We start from the raw sequence: 22,165 nt of genomic DNA, 5'->3' as shown, positions 1-22,165 counted from the left end.
AAAGCAATACCAGTAATATACACCTGTCTGCGTTAGAAAGCTACGCACTGGCACTGCACGCCTGCGGCAGTACATCCGTCTAAATAACAAATGGAACCAACCCTAGTTTGGCGTCACGTCAAAAAAACTGACAAAAACAGAGTCACGATTTTTCTCGCTTTCGGAGCTTTTTAGAAAAATGATTACCAACTACGCTACCAAGAATTTCAGGATTTAATAACAGTTCAAAATTGTAATTAAAACAGAATAGGTAAAATTGAAATGTATTTTTAAGTAATTAAAACGATTCAGTAAACAATAATATCTCTCTTAAAGTTGACTTTGGACGTAGAATAAGTGTAAATACGCTATACTGTATTCTTATTTGGACATATGATACTAATCTTTTACATTGACTTTAATATTCCAGTAACTTTTTTGAAATTTGTTCAAAGTAACTGAATGATTATGAGTTTCAAAACAAAAATTACACTTCGTTCTTTCATTTTGCTGTATCTATTTATTAAGCTTATATCAAACAGCGATATAAGTGAACAAACAGCACCTTTCTGAGTAATTAAATAAAAACTGGCGTCTCTTGACACCAACCGTTATATATACGGTAATTATGCGTACATTGTTTATACCCTTCGAAAACCACAATGGCGAACGTTTAGCTTAGAAATAGGAAAATGCGGAAATGGTTATTTCTATGTAGCTGTGTCAGTATGACGAGTGTAACAGAAATTAAAACCTTCAATGTTATTTCGATTTTTTTGTCGAAATCGTTATACTGTATATATAACATATGTCTATTTTGCTGAACACAATTGCAGTGCAGTTTTGGAATACTTTAAAATCGTATTTTTCAAACTTAAAATTTTCTTTCAACTGAGTTATATTTCTTTCCTAGAACGAGCCCTCAATATCTGATCACACTGCGCGATTCACGGTGCAGAACACACGATACACTGGCACTCAATAATTCAATGATACAATTTTTGAAATATTGTTTTGCTGAAATACTGCGAAAAAGGGGAGCTATATTTAGAAAATGCTGGTGGAATTAATGACCGGATCGAAAAATTAATAAATTATTCTTATTGAAGAATGACCGTAAGATTGAGGATATTTTAGGAAACTTATACTCGCGCAAGATCACGACTGTTCTTTGGTTTGAAAGCAAAGATACTCGCAAGTATGAAAAAGCGAGGAAATCCATCTTGGAGTAATAATGAGTCGAATGACGATAACCTTACATTCAAATTCGTTTTTTTTTCGAATATTCGAGCAAAATATGAATGAACGAGCGTTGTCTGGGGTGTATCAACGATAAGCTTCTAACAATATTTTCATTCGAACAGTATGCAGGATTATTGTAACTTTGTTATTGTGATTATTTGAAAGTGCAAAACCCGTGGTATTACCACATTAAATAGCAATCAATTGTTGAATAAACACATCAGTTACGTAGCCTACTTGCTTTCCCTACGCCCAACAAGGAATGATAAACGCTGAGTCAAAACCCTTTCATACTAAAACAATGATAATAAGCGTTCACCATACCTGTCTCAGCAAGAGGTCTCCTCAATCTGACTTCCTCTACGCAATCTTTAGGAAAAAATCCACGTTGGTTTCCAACCATTCCATCATGATATCCAGGAGGAGCTGATCTTGCATTCAAAACTATAATATGCATGAAAATAACAAAAAAAAATCGTTATAAAAACGAAACGAATACATTTCATAATCGCATATACTTAGCAAAACTTTAACGCTTTATTACGTTTTTGAGCATATTACACTCGGGACAAAGCTCTGAACAAGCAGACAGTGATAAGTAACAGCCATTACATTTGGAAAGAACAGAAAAATTTGGGGTTTGGCATTGTTTGTCCAAGTTATTACAATCTTGGTGCACGGGATTTTGTTCCTAATGAAAATAGTGGCGAAAGTACTTAAAACCTTGTTGCACCATGAACCAAATATATAACTCTTTGTATTAAGAATTGTCTTCATATCGGGAGAAATTTAGTATAAATATAAAATACAGGAAATTCATTTAATTGAATGCAGTCTCTGGCAAGTATCTGGCATAATAATAAATAAATGTCATTCCGGCGTATAGACAATTCAGATGACATTCAGCAACCAAATGTAATGATGACCGGAAGCCGAGATGCCAAGATGGTCATGAAACGTGACAGAAGGCGAGTAAGAATTGTGCTCCATAAGTCAAGTTCATAAGAAAAAAAAATGTGTCCAGAGCATACTGTATAAACAGCCCTAATCACTATACATACGCGACAAATGATGCAACACACAAGAAAATATTGAAGTGTACATACTCTGCGAGTATGGCAATGAGGAGCACGACCTAATAGTTTGAACTGACAAAGTACGATTTCGGTACCAATTCAATGGTTTCCTATTCACATAATACAATCAAACATAACATTACATCATCGCTTCGAAAAGTCGTTTGGTTATAAAATGACACAATGGAAGCATACAAAATGTAAGGGCGTAGAGATAACTAACAAAGAAATCGGATCCAGCTTGTGGTTCCCGCGCCACTAACAGTCATCCTAATCATAATAATAATTAATTGTTACATATACAGAAGTATAGAAAAAACATTTGCAAAAGAACCTCCCAACCGGTGGATACAAAATGACACATTGGCATGAATGTTCCATATTTTTTGAAGAAATCTTTCTGATTTGAAAGCAGGTTGTAAATTCCAATAAAGAATGATCCACGTGACCGGAAGAAAACAATGTGGATGTACTCTTTTCTAACTTGTTGGGCATACTGGTGGTGACCATACAAATACGGATGGAATGTCAAGATAGCTGACACAATGTGGTGCAATCACATATTGGCTATACTGCAATGATTGAGATGAATCTCATCATAATCATAGCAGAAAGATTATTTGGGGCTCACTTCCGTTTGAAATGTTTGAATAAAAGAATGAAATAAGTATGAAGTTTATATTTGAATATAGCATGGCACATGATTTCCCTACAAATCAACAAAGACATTTTTCTGTTTTTTTTATCGAGACAGACACAAGATTTCAAATTATTGATTGCTGCAAAATTGCATGAAGTCATGTAAGTTTAAAACTGATCAATATATGCATATAAGAAAAACTGGAAGAAACAAGCAATGTCTCAATATGAAAAATATGAAACGTGCAAAAGGAAAAAGGGACAGCTTGGCGGCTATCATTCTACCACCAGAGTAAAATCCATAACTGCACGAGTGTTCGTGCAATGAGTTACGTCATGTATTGCTTTATTCTCGTCGAAAATCAAATCGATTAAATACATCATGTATACAACACGATTTCCTTTACAAATGTAATAAATAACGACTATTCATTATATTCCCTTATCGATGTCTGGTAACGCCAAACTTGAACCTATTGGGAATACACAGTACTAACATACATACATACATACGGAAGTTCCTTACAATCTATACACTGCAATACTTGAAGATGAAATTGAACTACAGAACTATTACTATATCTTTATGCATGAATTCTCAAAATGTCACACAACCTTATATAAAATGCTTAATTCATTATGTATAACAAGAAGACCATGTGATGAGTGTTGATTCTGCACGTTGGGAAGAAAACACCATATTGCTTTGTTTGTTTGAATGCAATCACGTTTAAATTTATTGAATTACATCCTTGTATCATAACCACATCAATCGCGGTATTTGCTTAAAATATTTTTTTCCGGCAATATTTGGATTTCTGAAATCGCTAAACCAACAATTCGCTTTTACAAAAAAAAAATCTGCCTGATGATAATCAAAATATCTATTTACACTAGAAATAGTTCATACAAGAGGATTAAAAATATTATTACATCTCGAAGTAAAGAAAAACCACCAATCTCTGCTATAACCAAATACCTGAAGCTGGCATTACAACTCGCATTAATAAATAAAGAGTATTCTTGAATTGACTTCAAAGACAAATCAGAGCTTGAAATTTCAATTTTTTTAGTTACATCACCCCAAATGTGGATGTGCCTGAATTATGCATGTAATGCAAGACTTATCTATATATCATGCGTGGCAAGGGGTTGGTTTTATATTTAAGCCAATCTCCTGAATAATATATGATGCAGTCGAGAATTCAAACTGGAATCGACATTGCTTTAATCTGGTCACTGACCTAGGCTATGACGTCATATATGGGTTGAATTTCATAAACAGAAACGTTGTTGCTGAGTTTATCTATATAAATAATGACTGATATAAATTTACTTCCATTTTTTTTCGATATAATTCAAATTTATGGCAAAACGGGTAAAAACCTCCTTTACCTAATAAAAGTCACAGCTGTTTCGTCAAAAAACTCTTTTATCATTAGTCTACGCCGCTCTGTGAATTGTACTCACATTCATCACTAGCTAACTTGATTGATTAACTAGGTCTATTGTAAGCAACAATAATTAGAACGCTCTGCTTGTTGTACGATTGGAAACCCGGCTACGGACGGTATTTCAGTTGCTCAGCTTTCGTAAACGTTCGCTACACGCCAAGCCAGGCTACACTCTTATCTAATAACTATAACTTCCTCGCCTACTGCTTATTATCCCTTTCGAAATAGTAAGTTTCAATCCATTCTCGCATTCTCGCTATATCACGCTTTCCTGGCAAAACAAATTGCGAAAGAGAATTGAAAGGCGGTGGTACGATGTGGTGTTCCGTACCTATACAATAGATTCTATGAAAACAATAGGCAAAAACAAACAACCTTCTACACCTGTTTGTCTGAGATATGGCCAATGAGTGGCCTTAGTAACTTCCAAAACAAAACACTAAACAACGTTAAACTAACTCCCTTGTGTATTCAAACTATGGATTTAAATTTGCAACTGTGGACAACTCGACAAATTTTTCTTTTTCGCCGTTTAAAAACTGATAGAAGCACATCTAGCACTCCACAGACTCGACATTTGATTATATAAGCCCTTAAAATTTTGAATCAAGTCCTAGAAATTCCCAATACGCAAAATGACAGCAAATATTTGATCATACTGTGTGCACGTCCATTAATAATATAAGGTTAATGACAGCACAAGTTTGGAACAAGAAAATGACACACGATCGACACCTGGCCAAATATCTCTCACAGTTAATGGATTTATGACAGGGCGTTACCGGGATTAAACAAAGCGAAACCGCTGAAGGCGAATTTCCCCAGAGTCAAGAAAACGAGAAAAAGGCGAACTGATAAAAAGGACAAAAAAATTAATGCCTCATTATGAAAGACGACAGATGTATGCCAAGTGCACTGAGACAAATTAAACAAAATTGCAAATGGCGTGATTTTTTAGACAAATAAAAATTCCATAATGACGGGAAAATTGCCTTTTTCGATTAGCAAAACAAAGTAAGAGCCAAATAATTTTATTTCATATACTTAACATCAATTAAATTGACAATAAACTGGCTAAAAAGATAACAATTGAGATTTTATAATGTCCCTGGTATTTGCTGTATTAACACTTACACAAAAAAGTATTCCGAACTTAGGTATTGTTTCAAATTTCAAGCGCCATCGAGTGTCGATTTAATAAGCGTCCCCGAATTGGCCAGTAATAAATATAAATATGGATGATTTTGTTATTATGTATTATCATTTGCAGAAATTTGAACATAAATATACCGTCTTGCCAAGCATATGCCTATTTATAGCTTTTTGAATGGGAAATCAGCGTCTTGCACCACGTGATTATATGCGGTGAAAACGTATGATTTCACCATACATATATAAAGTTCGATTAGGCAAATACCCATTTATTTCTCACATTAAATCGACTTTGTTTAAGGGTAGACAATGTGGTATTTTGGTCTCACAATAAATCAGTTTGTTTGAACAAAAAGGGGTATGACGTAGGCATTATGAAAACAGGTATGGGAACGGAAATCCAATATCTCGGAATGTGAAATATGGGATAATGATATGATACAGACACAAATATTGCAATATTGTGTTGAACTGATTTGTAATAATGGATATTTATATTGTCAAAGGCCTGTGAAATGTAGGAAGGTATATTGAAACTATGACCTCGCCATCAACCTAAATTAGCTCAACCAACATAGGATACTTTACACTCGCGAGATCGAACATAGTATAAGAACAAAATAAATCAAAAAAATAGTTTCAATACCAAGATAGCTCCCGGCTAAATTCTGTATACTATTCTCGCTTTAACTAGCTGAATCTTCCAACAAAATGGACAGTTTTACCACATCAGGAATAATATATAAAACTCATAGTCATACAGTCACCTCTCGTGCATTATGCCAGCATCATATATATTTGGTCCTCCATCTAATACTTGGTCTTCCATCTAATCTATCAGTTCAACTTATAGTCTCATGCCTTTTTATCTAATGCTTGTGTCTGTCAATCAAAGCTTAATTGTGTTTATGCTTTGTTGACAAACAGTCACGAAGATTTGGCAATACATTTCAGACCAGACAAAGCCCAGTAAATTAAGTTAGAAAATATCAAGAAAGCTATGCTGAAATGTCGAAATATGGGTAATACATAATACGTGATCATCATTCAACCTCAAGGTATATTTCAACAACTTATAGTTTTTTTTTTATTGCTTATAAAGGTTGTCCCACATTCTGAATTCCTATGACTATGAAATATACTTATTATGCTTATAAAAAGAAACAGAGTCACCTTGAACATATAGCCCAAAATAACTCACACTGACTCTTATCCAACTAGACGTCGAAAGACCTGGAACAGAAATTTGTTTTTCCCTGTCAGAACTCAATGGGAATGTCTGCGAACCTTCGTAAGAATTAATCTCATAAACGATTCAAAGTTACAAATGAATCAGATACTTTGTTGTGCTAGTACATCATCAAAGTCATCTGTTTTGTATAATAAACGAATGAGGATTCTTCATAGCAACCGATATAAATACAACTTGAGTGCGACATGTTGTTGAAAAGTAGACAAATTTACTAGCATTAGTCGGTATTTTAAGCCACGATTCGTGCTTAAAGATGAAAATAACCCACTGTCCAGTGATAAGGTATGAATGATCGAAGATCATGCAATGCTTTTATGGGCAATGGTAATATTTAAATATTCAGAAAGTTTGAAATTACAATAAATTTCTGAAATACTTTACAAATTTATTAGCTGTGATCACTTTAAACAACTGGTTGAGCGAGTTTGAAAGAATCGATATCACACTATCAAGCATGGGATACTGATGGAATACCCTATTAATATATCCATCATGCTTGTTTTTACACAATTACTATGGTTCTCAAATAGAGAATATTATTGCTCATAACACGCCTGAAGTATTGGTGAAGTGACTCCGTAATAACTATTTAAGTACCATTACTATATAGTAAAATAATAATAATGTAGGTATAGTCGTGATCACTCTAACGAAAGATTGTCAAATTGTCCAAATGTTTAAAATAAAGGCGCCCTAAATTCACAATTTTGGACGAAAAAAGTCTTCCTCTGAAGTCATCGACACCCATTCGACAGTGTACCTCGGACATACAAATATAAATCGACTTGCAAGTTTTCGATCAAAGATTTCCGATATTTGTGTTAAATCAGGTCATTACCCCTAAATTTTTCATTAAAATGGAAAGAAAGCTGTTGTACTGGGTGTACATTTAAATTAAAGAAACCGATCATTTATTCATTAATACATTTGGACTGAGTACCGGAACCAAACTTCAAAATCAGACACGATATTGCACGGAAATGTTTTTACAGGAAACATTAGAATTATCGAAGACAATATCTTCCTTCTAAAATCTAAATATTTGAAATCGAGACCAATACAACGAAAGTTGGACGTTTTCATTTATGTCCACCAACAGTAACACGAAAAAGCTTTTACTTAGCCTACTCCTACCTGACTCATTCCGAACTATTCTTTGGAAATACGGACTACGGTCTCGCCTAACCAACACTTCCCTTACTGTGACTGATATTTATAAATTATAACGTTACAAAAATGAATGTGATTTGCTAATATTCGGAAATGATTAGCCCTCCTTGACTGCAATTAAAAATATTTTTTACTACTTAAAAAAAACGCAAATTTATTTCAATTCCTATATTGTTTTCTATGTTTATTCATTTATTCACTTAGCCTGACTATTTGTCTTGATAGACCAAAATAAATTGACTACACATTTGAGACTCGTCTGAAGATTCAACGTGTTCTTATTATCGAGTTGCCCTGGGCTATATCGTTTTATATCGATGTATATCAGACTGTAAGTGAGGACTTTGGTTATATTGTATAATTTCGAATCTTATCGGATGTGAAAAAAAATAAGGATGAAATCATTGGAAGCTTATATAATTTATAAATTCCGACTACGGTTTCTGTTGCTCTCAAAAAATAACTTTAACTCGTTAATTTTATGAAATATGCAACTCTGAAAAGGTTTGTCTTACTTTATCAATTCAAAATCACAATGGGTGCTGGTTTCGACTTCTGAAATTCTCACTGAATAACCAAATCTTGATTAGAAATATATAATACTATATTTAATATGAAATAAATCTAAAAGACAATTTGGTTTTCAACCAAATCCTTTTTCCTTAGAACACGATCGCCCTAACTGCGCCTTTATTTTTAGCAAATCGCATTCAAACTACCCACACCGCTCAAACCGTACAACACTTTTGACTGATTCGAGATTTTCTCTTCGGCATCTAATGCTTATCAATTCATCTTCAATACCCAAACAAACAGAAACAGTACTTGAAAAATATTATTTACGAGACGAGACAGATTCGTATATTTAGATAATGACGTGAATTCAATACCAATACTAACACTTGAAGATATTATGGCACATAAGTGCTTCTCCAACGCGGCGCTGCATTTATAACAAACACTACAGGCCTGTAACATTTTAATAAGCTGAATCCTTCCAGGCATCACTTTCGAGCAATAAGAATCGAAAAGAACAAATTACTTCGTTTTCTGTTTCGACATCATTCCCATTTTCATATATAGTACATATAATACGAAGACCGTGTATTTGAAAATATGTTCTAGTCTAAACCAATTGGTGAATACCGCCCGTTGCGACGGCTAGTCTAGTAAGTTTATGATATCATCAAGTTATTTATTAATTCAAGTAGCTACAAAAAGTTCGGCAAGTATGGATATGGCATGATATTTCCTATACCCATAGTCATTCTGAGGTAAAGTTATAAATCTCTCTTTCCTCACAGATTTTACCTTCGGAGTTAGCGGACCTTCTTAATGTAGAAAGACATTCAACCAAATCAGCTACAAACTAAAACATACGCTTTTTTATGAAGATAAATTCTCCCAATGTACCCATAAAAGAAATCACTGAACTGAGTGAACAACTGGAGACAAATTGTAGGCTACAGAATCCAGAATGCGATCATTAGTTCACCAATCCCTTCATAAACTTACTGAAACGAGAAAATTCTTTTCGTTGAAGGTAGCAATCTCGCTAAATAGCGGTACGAATACCCAACAGTGGATTTCAGCTTTACCCCAGTCTAAGAGGACAATAGTGAATCTATATTTCAATAATTGGAAGCGCACAAGTCTGAAGCCTCAATGTAGTTGGCTATAGTTCATCTTCAACGACGCGAAAAAATTATTACAAAAATGCCTCATTTACTCTCCATTAACGTCACAATACCATCATTATGACATCATAATATGACCCGTTCTTAAAGTCAATTTTGATTTTCATTAACGCACTGTCATTCCGACCAGCTAACCTAACTCTAAACTCCGTTTACCCGAATATCATTTAAGTCTATTCCTTAAGGGCTGAGAGTATCCGTTAAGACACTCGGGGTTAACAAGATCGATATTTTCATTTTCCTGTAATAAATATAAACACCGTTGTTTGACTGAAAACGCGAAAGATCGATCGATAGAACAGTTCCGAGGCTTGAAATTAGATTTAAAGATTCGCATATGTGTCATGAAATGGCTGGCTCGAAAGTTGGACGCACTGTTCAAAAAGTCCGTGAACCCATTCTGAGATTGGGAAGTGGGATAATGTTAATTAATCATATAAAAAAGATCGATATCACACGTAAAGTAAGCATTAGTCAGTGTCAGGACTGAAATAGAAATGCCAAGCATTGAACAGGTGAAATGATAACTGCAAATTAAGTGCTAATGCTGGTGAAAAAAAATAGTAAAATAACTGATTTTTGAGCACAAAAAGCCAGTAGGACTTCGAAATTTCGAAAAACTCCATCAAGCATCAAGTTTATTATGTGTTAATGATAGTCTGTCAAAGTGGGCGTACACACGTCAATGTTCCAGGTATTAAAATTCAATTTTCTTCGAGTTCATAGTTTTTTACGACGCGCAGTTGGGAATCAGAGTCTAAATTTTTCCTAACCCGAGTTCGGATTCGATTGTAAAATCTCTGGACCTCACAGATCTCAATTTCAATAAACTAGGCTTTGTTGAAAATTTAAAATGTAAAATTATATTAACTTTTTTATTCAAGCAAAAAGTGATATTTCTCAACAGTGAAACATATAATACATATAACATCGTGCTTTCTACATATAATAAATAATAATGAATGCATTGGAAATCCGCCTCCATATGACCCATATAAACCAGACAATAAATTAGACGGGTAATTTTCAACTATTAAAATATTTCGTGACCTTGTCGTGTCACAATGATAATTACAGACAAATTAATTTCTATAATTAACTTAATGTCACGATTCATTATTTTTTTAAGTGAAACTGAGTGATTGTTTTTCGAAACAAACAAACAAAACGTGGCATAGCTACAACCATACAGAAAATCAAAGTATTGCAGCAAGAAAAGCATTAGGCTGATACAACAACGCGTAAATTTGCTAAAACTATTTCCCATGATGGAACCCAGAATACGTCGCAGCGAGAAACAACAGGTACCTTAAATTGCACATCACATGATAATTCATTGCAAATGAAGATATTCTCAAGTGCACCTAGACCAAGTTTATTAGATTTATATGAAACAGACTATCCGTCATTGTATAGTTTTAAGAAAGTCAATAAAGGCGTAAGCGAAATCTATATACAAAACGTTGCCAGACTATATATGTACCAATACCATTGATTACCAAACTTAGATAAATTCATCCCTTTGCCTATTTTGGATTTCTTCCCTCACTATACATAAAACTTTCTCATTTGTTGTTCAATGGCTAATTAATCTTTAGCTAGAGTTACGTGCAATTCGCATTCTGGTTTGCGTACAGATCGAATAGCTTATGGTTTGAGTATCATTATGTCTTACAAGAATACTAAATAAGTAAACAGATATCAAAAAACAACACCAAATAAAAAAAACTTCGTCCCTCAAATTTCTTCCCGTCTGGGAAACGTTGCTATATATACAATGAGGGTTACAAAAACGTAGGATTGACATATAATTTTCAGTGTATAGTATAGTATTGTAACCCCACTGATTCTCAGTATGCTTTTTGAAATAAACATTTAAATGAAATATCAATTTGCTTATAATCCCTGAAATCGCGATAACAAAGCTGTAATGCGTCTTAGTCAGACAAATATCAGTGAAAGTTACCTTGTTTTAATTCGTCTTGTGCTGCCCTGTTGAAAGCCCCAAGATACGACCATTTCGCTTCCGAAGGTTTACCTTTTGGTGCCGTAGAATACATTCCTTTCGTAAACGATGCTGATTTGTATGGTTGAGTTCGACGCATTATGAAGACTATTTATTTAAATCCTATTTTTTTTTTTTATTTGTGATTGATTTGGGAGAGAAAATAATCGTGCAAAAAAAAAACTGTAATTAGAGACATTTAAGTACGCATTTGGCGCTCAACCAATCGTTTGCAAATGTAAGCTGCAAATCGATAAGTATTAAGAAGCTATCAACTGGCTAATTAGTGCTTTTGATAACAGTAACAAAAATATCCTGAAGGAACGATCGTAAATCACGAATGTGTGGGTTCATATTGATTCAATACCCAGCCCATGTACCAAGGTTATAATGGTCAGTTTTATCGACTTTTTCCTATGATGAAACATCAAAGCTAGGTGCTTTGACTTGGCTCGCTCCCATTATGATAGCAACCCAAATATTTAATTGGATTGGTCTTGGTATGGATTTATTAAACAGAGACTGAAACCTGAATTATGACCTGCTCTGCCTAGATCACTGGTTCTCAACCAGTAGGCCATGGCCCACTGCTGGGCCATCGAGGCATTTTCGAGTGGGCGACGAGCGTATTAAAATTACTGTAGTTATTGAAAAGTTTAGTTTCATTTGTGTCACTATAATCAAATTTTTATTGTAGTAGCAATGGAGGATGCTGCCGCTTTTTATTCTAATTAGTAAAGTGAAAGTATTTATTTTTGTAGAAAGATTCTCGATTTTCTTGTAGTTTTTCCCTTGCATGAGAAAGTTAGTGGGCCAAGGGATTTTTATGCAACGAAAGTGGGCCATGAAAGACAAAAGGTTGAGAACCACTGGCCTAGATGATGAGTCATAGTCTTTCGGGGAAACTATCCTGAACCTGGAAGCGTATCGAACAAGCTTTTGTGATAAAGTGACAATAAACTGGCTATATTTCATCGCAAACCAATATATGCTTAGAAAGAGCTCATTGTAATAATTGCTTGTGTTTGTTTCTAAAGCTATCTTCTTCGAATAATCATATACAAATCACGTGCTCATTTGCGTTTACTTTGATATAACTCTGCCTAAACCTTTCTTGGAATCTGGGAGAATAATGCACAGTATTTCTACTGAGTCTAATATGAACACATTTGGTAGCAAAAGCATCCGCTCATAGACAGGCGACATCTAATTACCTAATCCATCATTGAAGATCAATTGATATTGCAAACAAGATTTCGATCGTGTTTCCGACCACAAAAATATGTCTATAATAAGCTTTCACCTTAATCATACGCTTGCAAAGATAAATTGCTTATCATTAGCGAGTTTGATGTTTGTTATATGTTGTTACTGATGCAGCAAAATACCACAATGATATTCTGCTTAATATGCTATTATAAACTGGAGTGATGTAACTGACTATAAGTTGACCTCATTATTGAGTTCTTACATAGATAAGCACCTCACTTTAACATAGATTCCTGGAGTAATACAACATTCCTGCTTGAAGACTGAGAGGCCTAATGCAGTGATAATTATTATTTAAAAAAATGCGCACTGTCTGCTACGCTATATGTCAACATTTTTGCGCCAAATTCATTGCAGCACTCTTTCGCTGAAAAAATGAGATGCTCAATTGCATGTATTAATAGTATAATTTTGACACTCTCAATTTGGAAATTATCTCATAAGTAGAGCTACCTAGGAAAAAACAACGTGCATTTAACTTGACCCTACATCAGTTCAAGTTACTAGGTACGTGGGCAGGTATCATTGACGTAAAACGCCTTGACTTTCAAAGTTCATTTCCAATTGTCTTGAATACGTCATACTAACAAACTGCAAATGTCATCAAAAATATCTTTTCCGATCTTCAGCAACTCTCAGTTCTTAAACTCCCGAGTATATCACATTATACATCTTTGTAGTAAAGGCAATACAGATATCATAATCAGCATCTTTCGATAACCCAGCCTGATTAAATGGGACATTTTTTAAACCACGTAGGGAACTGACTAAGCAGGTGATGCATTTGCCCTCAAGCTAAAATATCCCACTTAGAAGTCGATCAAATGCAATTCCAAACACTGGCAAATTTGCATACTCATTAAAACTAAAATATTCTGAAACATCTAACTCAAATCTACCGAGCATGTTCCGCATTAAAACGGTCCTGCAAAATACGAAACAATCATATCGTCGGTCCTATTCACCGCAATTCGATGGAAAAAAGTTGATCGCTGTACCGGAAATAATAAAAAATCGTTTGCTGGCTCGACACGCTGAAACTTTTTCAATCTGATCGGCTGATTTTAAAATAATCATTACATTCTCATCCCGACTGAATTACATGTACCTCCGTTGTATTTCTATAATAAAGGTTATAGTATGTGGCTTTACCAAACCTAATGTATTACAAACACAGTTTCTCAATTCTCTGATCAAGGTCAGTTAAAAATAGGCCTGGCAAATTGACGACTTAAAACCTCAGTATCCGAATTCCTCACATTTTCCAAGAACTTTTCTGGGTTGAGTTTCCTGTTTCAGTCGTAATTATTACAACCAAATATCATTACAAGCATAGAGCAGCTATCAAAACAATTTAAATTACGCTCATAAGTGTTCGTACATGATCGACGATAAATTGTGAAAAGTATTACGATGGACGTAAAGGATTTTGATTAAAGGCTAAAACGTTTATTAACATTTTAACCAAAACTCGTGTATGTTATTCAACCCGATACCGCAGTAGTTAGTGGGCAAAATCGTATAATCCTTTTTTATGGGAAATTTTCAAGGAACAAGGCTCCCACAATGAAGCTCCAGTTTTTTGTTACTAATACTCTGATTCGTTAAGCTTCTTATCATATCAATCCACGGGTGAGGAAAGCGAAAGACAATCACAGCAATTAAAAATCCTTTTGAATGTGATTTTGGTATGCAAAATCATTTAATCTCATCCAAACAAAAATCCGATTAGATTAAACGCCAACACAGCTGAAAAGGATTATCAAGTGGTGACCATTACCGCGAATTCGCAACTATAAACCATACTGTATTTGCGAATTAAACACCACTAATTAACGTCTCTATCAATTTTTGGGAAAATTAATCCCAGAGAAACGTAAGCTATATTGTAGCCCTTTGCCGTCTATAGAAAGAACAGCATACCCACCATACTCTACCCTGACCTACATACGATACAAATCCAATTAAAGTAGCGCAATGAACGCAGGCACAAACACTATTAAAAAGACGATTAAAATTAATATAATTTATACACCATTAGGTCGGGTAAATGAAGAAGTATGTGCATCACTTTGTGAGTCATGCGTTACAAACACAGCCTATTGATAATCACACTTGATCGACAAATTCCAACCCCATACAATTACCAGACAATATACACGAATCAACTAATTTTTTTAAAAGCAATAGAAGGGCGTGTACTACTGGAATCCCGATATCTGTTGGGTATTTGTCAGACGATAGAATTTGATTAAACACAACAGATGTATTAGAGCTACTATTCCATGCATATTGTCTAGGAATGTAGACCACAGACGATACAGTTGTTAAACGCAATACTATAGTTATGTATGGTGTACACCCGCGAGGCATAAATACAGCCTGTGTGATAACAGTGTTATTACTCTAGGGATGGTAATTATATACTATCAAAAAAGTCGTAACACAATTGAATTTTGCGGTTAATTTGCAATACGCAATATAATAGTAAGGAATGAGAGAACAATATTACTATTACTAATATACTACTATTATATTATTATTATAAAAGTTTTTACTTATCTGTTAAATGAATTTTTCGTTTGTATGTCTTTTATATAAAAAGTTATAAGCATGTTTGTATTATACTTGAGTCAGTATATTCCAAGGTTACTGAATATAAAGCAAGGGCAGCCTTTCAATTCGCTGAGCGAATTCGAGTTTTAAATTTATGTAACATCCTTTTTAAAATTCCACGATGGGTCATCTCAGAAAACTAATAAATGGGCTCAAGGCGAGATTTTTAATGAATAAAAATTCCCCATTAAAACGGCTATTTTTGGTCAAATAGCCAACGGACAATGGTCACTACTGGGAATTATTGATTTTTTTATTCAATACATACGGCTGACAATCCTTAAATCCCATAAGCCATTATCAGGCTTAAGGCAATTAAAATCTCCTAGTCGCAATGCCTTCACCAAGGTGTTTCAAGTGTTGTGCGATTTATGTAATATAATTCAGATATCATGGCATGAACCTAAAAAACGATGGCGTATGTTTTTATGTAGGTAGAAAGTGGTTGGACCACAATTACCATTTTGTTTACCAACTTAAATAAAGCATTTTTAAGAATTGTTCATTTGGGTTAACCATAGTAGTGTCTCAAGTTTTCGCTGAATATTACACATAAAGCTGGTTGGCATTGGCGCGATGGCTAGGTGCCACGTTTCCCAACCTCTCCAGAGCAAAGTTTTATGGTATATGCCACGACTCCACAATATTATGATGAGTGAGGTAGATTCGGGGACAAAGCTCCGGCCTTTATACATCATAAATACTGATTAGAAACGTAAAAGTAAAAGAACCACAAATCGTCCAAGTTTCTGTTGCAGGCTAATTAAAACTGCTGCAACACGATTCAATAATCGATATCCTAATACATCAATAAGTTCATGAAAAGGCAGAATAAATTGATGGCAAAAATGTAGAGACAGCAATGCCTCAATAAATAAATCAATATTTCGGAGTGCACTGAAACCATGTATTACTACCATTGGGAAGCTTATTAGGTTTTCCATAAATAAATGGGCAAATTTTGTGGCCAAACAAGCGGTGAAAATATTAATGTTTATCGTTCAAGGTTGCATTCCCCCACTATCAAAAATCGACCCCACGTAAAATGAATAAATACCTTTAGTTAGATTCACGTATAGTTTTGAATACATATTAATGAGGGGAATTTAAACGACAGATCGATAATTCTTGCCAAGGGTTGATATTGTAAAGAGCTTTACCGCAAACTACTTGCAGACGCCCAGTGGGTAGTTCTTGAGCCAACATTCGTAGAAATAAACACCATGCCAATTCGAAGTTTAGGCAATTCCGACAAGGCTAGAACAATCGTGAAACGAATCTTTAAACTTGGTTTTGATGCGTATCAAACTTGATATGTGGAAAATCTTCTATTTTTCCATACGGCAGGCGGTGATGTGGTTTAAAGACGTCTTGAGTGGACTTCGGTATTTCGAGAGTCAGGGGCTGAATAGACACTTGAAAAAGGCGCACAATGGTCCGAATACTGATAAGATAAAGTCGTGACAAAGTCTTTTTGTGAATATATACCGATAAGCAAACAAAGTCGTATGGAGTTGTCCAAGTTAAATGCAATGTTGATAAATTAGTTCTAAGAAAGCAATGATTGGTATTTATAACGCTCAAACCAATGATTACGAAAATTTTGAAAATATATTGCACGATTACAAAGCAAAATGCGGCGTTCAAATACTCATATATTGTAGTACTTCGTTTCGTATAAAAATAAAATCGCACTGCTGCATCAGTAGTCATTGTCCACTAAAAGTCGTTGACAGTTGCAATTTAAAATAAAGCACCAAAGGAGTAGCTGATCGTCGTCCAACAAAAGGTACCTTATTCCAATATCAGAGAACAGGCAATAGAAAAAAACATGGCATCAGAAAATATGAAGCAACGACGAAAGTCGTGCTTAGCATCATAATGAGATCATATTTGGCTAATGCCGCACCGCCATCTAGCCGCTCAACAGCGTATTGAAAAATGAATAACATGTTGAAGTCATTGCTTATCCATGAAGCTGCTTTGTGTAATAGAAAATATTTCAACTCACCGATAACTCTTGTACCAACTCGCAAGGATAATTCTTCTGAAGTTTTTGCATCGTAATTTCTGACGACAATTCGGACTTTGTTTTCATCGACTACACCGTTTCCAGTTGCTAGAAAAAGTATGAAGTATTTTAAGACTAGAAAATTTGACAAGATTGAAAGGTACGACTATCGAGCCAACCAAGACCTTATGCGTTTGGGATCTTGTCAATTTTTCAGAAATCTAAAACAATACAAAAGGTGTTTTTTAGGCGGTGACTTAAAAACAATTTTTATTAGGTGAATTTCTGTTTATGTACCCAGAAGTTTCAGTAATCTTGGACGCTTTGCAAAAAAGTTATTTTTTCTCTAGAACAGACATGGGTAAAGTACGGCCCGCGGGCCAAATCCGGCTCGTTGGGTAATTCAATCTGGCCCGCCTGATGATGCCACAACCAAACCGAAACCAAATTTTGATGTTTTAGCTAACAATACCTCACGGAATTTGTTGAGATTGCGGTTGAATTTAGTTTTGGCACGAGGCTTATCGTCTTTCACTGTTACTTTCGTAACACTGTAAATATTGCTCATAAAATGTAACTTTTTACGTCACACTTACATGGCCCGCCGGTCATACGATAGGCAAAATTTTTGGCCCCTGGTTCAAAAACCGTGCCCACCCTTGCTCTATATTATGTTCAAATGGCTGTTTTTTTAGGGGAAGGTCGTCACATCATTATTATGTGATGAATTGGAGATACATTGTGTGATAAAGATGCCCCGGTGGCGTTATTTAAACGATTTCAATATTCTTAATCAATTTTAATTGCGACGAGCAATTTCAATTCAACTGCAGAAACAGGTCATATACCATAGGACGATGTAATAAACATCGATTTGGTACAGTTATTGATATTGAAACATCTGAGGACTTTAAGTAAACATGTATACATCAAGATATATCTTTATCAAGGAGAAAATAATTTTGTAAACATGATTTAAAGCATACGAATACGTGTGCCGAGTGAGCGGTTATCAGAAGTAATCTTTTTGAAGTAAAAAGTTCTTTTATCGTATCAGAAATAACAAGGGATAACCTTGACTTGGCTCAATAACGTTTTTGCTGCATCGTCAAAACACGATTTGATCAAATTGAAGGACAAACGATACAACTGAAAAGCGAACTTGGTATAATTTGTAAATCAAATACTAAAAAGGCAACGAAACTATAAGGGTCGTGCGAAAGTACGTATGTGTGTTTATATGTCTCAAAATGTAACAGCATCTGTATACCAAAGTACCGGTACCGTAGTCTACCGAACCCCCAAAATACATCCGACTTTCTCAAAGCAGGAGATCCGCTGACATGCGGTCGCGGAATAACTACACCTACAAGCATTATTTATTTTCATTTTCATGAAACGTCAAATAGCAAACTAAATCCCTAGAGCCCATTGGAAATTTTGAAATAGTATTCTAGGGACTACAGCAATCTTTAACCACTGAAAATTTCAAAGCAATTGGTTCGGTTTCAGTAGTTAATGGGAAAAGAGATTTTTCACAACAACAAGAAGAAAAATACAAAATGAGTCATAGGCCATTTTTCATGTGGACATAGATTTGCCCAGTCTGGACATGCACAACGACATTCCGATCAAAATTCGATTTATTACGTTAATCAAACATAATGATCGTAGTACAATTCAAACAAACGTTGCTGGTGGACATTGGCTAATGCAAATAAAACATGTTTACTCACTTTTTGGATATTTAACGTCTGGTATCTTGGCATTTGGTGGAAGCTTGGAGTCGAATCTGTAAAAGACAAAAAAATTATAGATTTAAATGGATGTGTTTACTTTCCAAGTGCCCTGCATCAAAAAGGAGATTACTGGCAATAGGAAATTATCACCCATGGAAGGACCCATGAAAATTGTCGTACATATGGAATATTCAACCCAAACCTAACCTTCAATGAGAAGATTTTTTAATTCGATTTCGATGTACAATGTCATATTTAGCCAATGTCATAGTATAACTGTTACAGATTTTCTGGATAGAATATTTGTGGATGTGGAATACCAGATTACCACATAGCTAGCAAAAAATGAATCTTCAGAAGGATTGTACCCAGCGAGAGGCTTCTTATGAACGACCCATCGAGACCAAGCCTTCGAGACAGCTATCCTTTTTCTAACAATAACTTTCGCAAATCACAAAATCTCCAAACTTCATGCCCAAAACCTCACTCCGAGTGTAAAATAAATTGGGTAAAAGCAATGCCAATGGTAAAACAAAACAAATCTGAAAATTATTATCTCCTTGCATATCAATGATTGATTGAATACAGCCTTATTCCTATGGAATTGCCTCATAAAATATGATTGTGTCGATGTTAAACCCATAGGGAGGCATTTTGCAGTTTATTTTTCTGTCTGTGACAAGATAGATTTGAAAATCTATTGAAATGTCAATATCCAAGGATTATTACCTAGGTAATAGATCAAACGTTGGTTCTTTTCCAGACTTATCTGCATTTTTCTTTTCCCTCATAAACATTCTATATAATCCAGCAGTTAAACTGTTTCGTTTTTTATTCGTGCCATACATGCTTGGAGTCTTAGCCGGGACTCCAGACATGGCACGAATTTTCTTCATATTGGATATAATTTAACACTTGTGTACCCAAAGAAACTACAATATTTTACATGAAAACAACACACAAAAACATATATCTGTAACAAAATCGAAAGTAACTCCAGACATGGCACGAATTTTCTTCATATTGGATATAATTTAACACTTGTGTACCCAAAGAAACTACAATATTTTACATGAAAACAACACACAAAAACATATATCTGTAACAAAATCGAAAGTAAATTGGAGATTTGATGAAAAAAATTGTGGTATTTGTATATTTGCGCAAACAAACTAAATTTGGGATATTTTGTACAAAGATCCCACCAAAAAACAACCTCGTCAACGCTCAAAATAATAAAATTATTATTTATTTAGGTAGTGTTTGTGTTATGGTTATAGGAATGCAGATTGCGCTGGAAATTTAAATTTCCAAATCATTCCTCTAACACTAACCCCAACTGGATACCTAATTACGAATTTCTTATTTTTAAGTGTTTTTCTCAAATCTCAATGGCTTTGTACAAAAGATCCTAAATTTGTGTTCACCAGTAAAACATTTTGAGTTTAACTATAAGTCAGGATTCAGGATATTAAGATACTGATTAAATGCAACATGATTACTTAAAAAATTAATTATTCGCAGGTACAAGTTAAAATCTCGTATCCATATCAAATGCCCACCACCTCGCCCTGAGTGTAAGTTCGGTAGTCAATGCAGAGTCGAAAAAATCCCCGTTTGTCCAAAATAAAGTAACCCGCCTACTTGCGCAGAAACTTGCTTGTAGCGAAAAGCGTATGCTTTAAATATCGTTTATCAAAAATGATAACATTAATACATTTATAACCATACATAAATGTTGCTAAACAGCCCTTGCACAGCGTTTCCTAATCTACCCTTACATCAGCACTACATTAAAATTTCAAAGTAGGATTGAAGAATTGGTACTGATACTGACACTTATACGATAGATTTTCCATATTTGAATGAACCGAGAAAGTCATTACAACGGTGTGAACGAATTGCTACTGGATCTGTAAACTGCTCTACCTCGCTAATCACAGATAGGTAAAATTCTATTCAAGACTGGAAAAAAGCTGGCGGTTTGTACCGAATTACATTACTGCTATTAAAACGAAACATCATTTTTGACCCCGCACAAGTCAATCGTCAAATCTGGCTGATTATATTTTATACAACTACGGTATATTTCATAACTAAGCCTCTGTAATAACATTACAATAAACATGATAAACAGCAGATTGCAAGTAGCAATTCCATTTTTCCTCGCTGCAAAACTGACTTACGATCGATGTGCACCACTAGCGAGGGCCTGGAATCGATTATTATCTCGAAGCAAGGAACAACTACAATTAATATACCAGTGATGGAGATAATATGTCAGAAAACGGTGTCGAATGACTTATTATAGAAGAATAAACTCTTCAGCACTACGTCCTTTTGATATGCAGCTACACGAACTCAGGGGCATGAAATTTGATACAGATACCATTTTAAAAACACAATGAATGGTAGTTTTGCATTTTCTGATGAAGTTATTCAATCGCTGCCCGCTTCCTACATTGATACGAACGGAAATATATCAACAACAGTTTCAAATTGCACAGTATGCAACAGCGCAAAATTTCGTTAAATTACGTCAAAATATTAATATTTTTAATTGAATTAACAACAAAAATCTGAATTCTAAATATTACATAATAAAAAATTTGATTATGAAACGTTCAACTTTGATATAAGCAACTTTACAATAATCTAATTTAGTCTAGTTCGAAATTTCAAATCGATATTCGTTTCTACCTCAACTGACATCAAAATGACTGTGCAGACTGCAAGCAGAACTGAGAATGACATAACTTCTATTCTTTACACGCATTTACTTCGCTAACTCACTGCAGTATTACATTACCATAGTGCATTTATTCGACAAAACTTCAGAAAATATTACTACAAGTAACAATATT

The 22,165-nt window shown here is 34.5% G+C and overlaps 1 protein-coding gene across 2 annotated transcripts in view; it reads right to left on the bottom strand.

Moving 5' to 3' along the window:
* Window positions 1-22,165, bottom strand: part of LOC120331532 (uncharacterized) — a 77,007-nt gene that overhangs the window by 17,219 nt on the left and 37,623 nt on the right. For both annotated transcript variants that reach the window (XM_039398618.2, XM_039398619.2), the window contains 3 exons: window positions 19,299-19,354; window positions 17,563-17,670; window positions 1,546-1,665 (listed from right to left, as the gene is read on the bottom strand). In XM_039398618.2, coding sequence (XP_039254552.2) covers window positions 1,546-1,665; window positions 17,563-17,670; window positions 19,299-19,354 — 284 coding nt within the window. The remainder of the gene's footprint in view (window positions 1-1,545; window positions 1,666-17,562; window positions 17,671-19,298; window positions 19,355-22,165) is intronic.

Source organism: Styela clava, chromosome 6 (assembly GCF_964204865.1).
Source record: "Styela clava chromosome 6, kaStyClav1.hap1.2, whole genome shotgun sequence".
NCBI classification, from domain to species: domain Eukaryota; kingdom Metazoa; phylum Chordata; class Ascidiacea; order Stolidobranchia; family Styelidae; genus Styela; species Styela clava.
Note: the sequence above shows the minus strand (reverse complement) of the source record. Positions and strands in the feature narration are given on the sequence as shown.